This window comes from Hordeum vulgare, chromosome 5H (genome assembly GCF_904849725.1).
Source record: "Hordeum vulgare subsp. vulgare chromosome 5H, MorexV3_pseudomolecules_assembly, whole genome shotgun sequence".
In the NCBI taxonomy this organism is placed as follows: domain Eukaryota; kingdom Viridiplantae; phylum Streptophyta; class Magnoliopsida; order Poales; family Poaceae; genus Hordeum; species Hordeum vulgare.
Window position 1 is genome coordinate 554378380 of NC_058522.1, and position 2609 is coordinate 554380988.

The window sequence follows — 2609 nt, forward strand, 5'->3', positions numbered from 1 at the left end:
TCCATGCCGATTACCGCTTGGGTCTGGTTTTGAACTATTCAAATTGTTTTAAAAAAAAAAAATGAAACTCCATGGGCACTAGCACCCATGGTTTATTGATATAGAAGAAGCATCCCTAATGAGAAACCAGAAATTCGTCCCCGACGTGGATCGAACCCTGGTTGCTGAAGACGCCACTACGCTCCCTTGCCACTAGGCTACAACCTAGTTCTCTCAAATTGTTTTTTTAGAAAAGCATGTGCATCAGGACGATGCATACAACCATTTTATTAAATATCCTTGAATATCTTATAAAGTAATATATCAACAACTCTAAAACATCCATCATCACGGACCATCGCCGGAGGAAAGAGGCCGCACCGCCAGTGACCCAGATCCAGGCAGGTGCCCCACGCCCGTGGGTGCCCTGCATCACCCAAACCTAACCGGGAGGGGAGAGCGCCTCCGCCACCGTCCTCGGCCGACAGGCTTCGTCCGATGGGTTCCTCCAGCAACGAATGGCCAAACTTTACATAAACATGAGAGAGCAAACATACAATTTTAGGAGCAAAGATATAATTTTCACTTTCTTTGACGGATATCGATGAGAATGAGATGCACGTTTTGTTCCATAAAAAAGCCAGTGACACCGAAAAGTGGCACACACACGGTGTATATTTCTGGCTTCTTCACGCACCATGAGCGTAAACGCGAACGTGGCCGGGATCAAGAGACGATGAACCGTGGAGAGCGATCAGAATATCGTCGCGTGGCCGCTGCGCGTCATGGCAACCGGGGCATACATGCACATGTGTGTGGTGGCGGTGCGGAGAGCCCGGCCGTATCAAAATCGGCACTCCCCATTGGCCGGCCTCATATCGCCATATCCCCTTATCCACTCCCCCCCACCGTCTCCACCCCAAGCCCCCGTACCTCTTAGCTCAGCCATCCTCTCCTACTCATCGCCCACCAGACACCACTCCATCTCCCGCGCGCGCGTGTGGTCTCCGCTCTCTTCCCCATCTCCTCGCCAAGAACCACAAGCTAGAGCGCCACCGCCATGGCCATGGCCACGCAAGCCTCGGCGGCGACGCGCCACCTGATCACCGCGGCCTGGTCGCCATCCGCCAAGCCCCGCCCCGCCACCCTCGCCATGCCATCCTCCGCCCGCGGCCCGGCCCCGCTCTTCGCCGCGGCCCCGGACACCCCCGCGCCCGCCGCGCCGCCGGCGGAGCCCGCCCCCGCGGGCTTCGTGCCGCCGCAGCTGGACCCGTCCACGCCGTCCCCGATCTTCGGCGGCAGCACCGGTGGGCTGCTCCGCAAGGCCCAGGTCGAGGAGTTCTACGTCATCACCTGGACCTCCCCCAAGGAGCAGGTCTTCGAGATGCCCACCGGCGGCGCCGCCATCATGCGCGAGGGCCCCAACCTCCTCAAGCTCGCCCGCAAGGAGCAGTGCCTCGCCCTCGGCAACCGCCTCCGCTCCAAGTACAAGATCGCCTACCAGTTCTACCGCGTCTTCCCCAACGGCGAGGTGCAGTACCTCCACCCCAAGGACGGCGTCTACCCGGAGAAGGTCAACGCCGGCAGGCAGGGCGTGGGACAGAACTTCCGCAGCATCGGCAAGAACGTCAGCCCCATCGAGGTCAAGTTCACCGGCAAGAACTCCTTCGACATCTAATCTCGCTCGTACGTCGTATATGTGCATGCTTATGCGTACGTGCTAGTTCATCGACCGGTAGTTATTGGCGGGTGGCGATGATGATGGACGTCCTGTAATTTTAAAATTGTCGAGTTTGAATGATGGATTCGGTGATAATGGTTGCATCAGGTTATATGTACATGGTAATTTGATGATGATACTACCGTATGTTGACATTGTTGATATGCATGATCGGCTTCTTTTTACGTTGACTAATGTAGTGTCAAAAGAATGAAACGGAGGTGGTAGTAATTTGTTACACGCGTACACTTTTTTCATCCATTTGGCCAGAGATGAAGCCTAGCACATAAACACGGTAACCCGCAGCATGTGTGGGCAACGCCTTCTCCATGCATGTTCTTGTGAAAGTAATTACTCAAGATAAGATTTACGGCAATGATAAGCGCCGGTCGAACGGTCCAAATTTGGGCCTGTCGGCACACAACCAACCGATCTATTTACCCCAAAAGGATTTTCCTCCCTTTTAGATTACTAGCACATGTGTCCGTGCGTTGCAACGGGAAAAATAAATCCTCGCACGTTCCAGACGATCCATCTGTGTTACCACTCTCTTTGCCATCCTGGTGATGTTGTCCATCTATTCATAACGAACACGATCAATCTCAGATGATGAGCTTCATTATCACACTCGGGTATGCTGCTTTCACAATCCCCACACCCTTCTAACAGAACAGAACACATCTAGAATATCTACCTACAAAATTGTTATACTAAGCAGGCCAAATTTGCCATGCCCCTATGCTAGCAAATTTTTGGGTAAATTGAAAAATAAGATAAATTTATTATTAAGCTACCAAAACTTTGATTAGCTATTACCACTGAGACAGAAAGTTTGGAAATGAGATACGTATTATTCAGTACATCAAAATATTCAGAGTGGTGGTGGAAAGAAGAAAAGCAATAAAAGTAT

At 52.1% G+C, this 2609-nt stretch overlaps 1 protein-coding gene across 1 annotated transcript; it reads left to right on the plus strand.

Moving 5' to 3' along the window:
* The first annotated feature begins 923 nt into the window (after positions 1–923).
* LOC123452874 (photosystem I reaction center subunit II, chloroplastic) lies at positions 924–1861 on the plus strand. Its single transcript, XM_045129602.1, has one exon. The coding sequence runs from the start codon at positions 1040–1042 to the stop codon at positions 1655–1657; it is 618 nt and encodes a 205-aa protein (XP_044985537.1). The 5' UTR covers positions 924–1039; the 3' UTR covers positions 1658–1861.
* The last annotated feature ends 748 nt before the right edge of the window (positions 1862–2609 follow it).

What these genes read in the sequence shown, in the direction of transcription:
- LOC123452874 (XM_045129602.1), top strand. Translation starts at nt 1,040, where the DNA reads ATGGCCATGGCCACGCAAGCCTCGGCGGCGACGCGCCACCTGATCACC.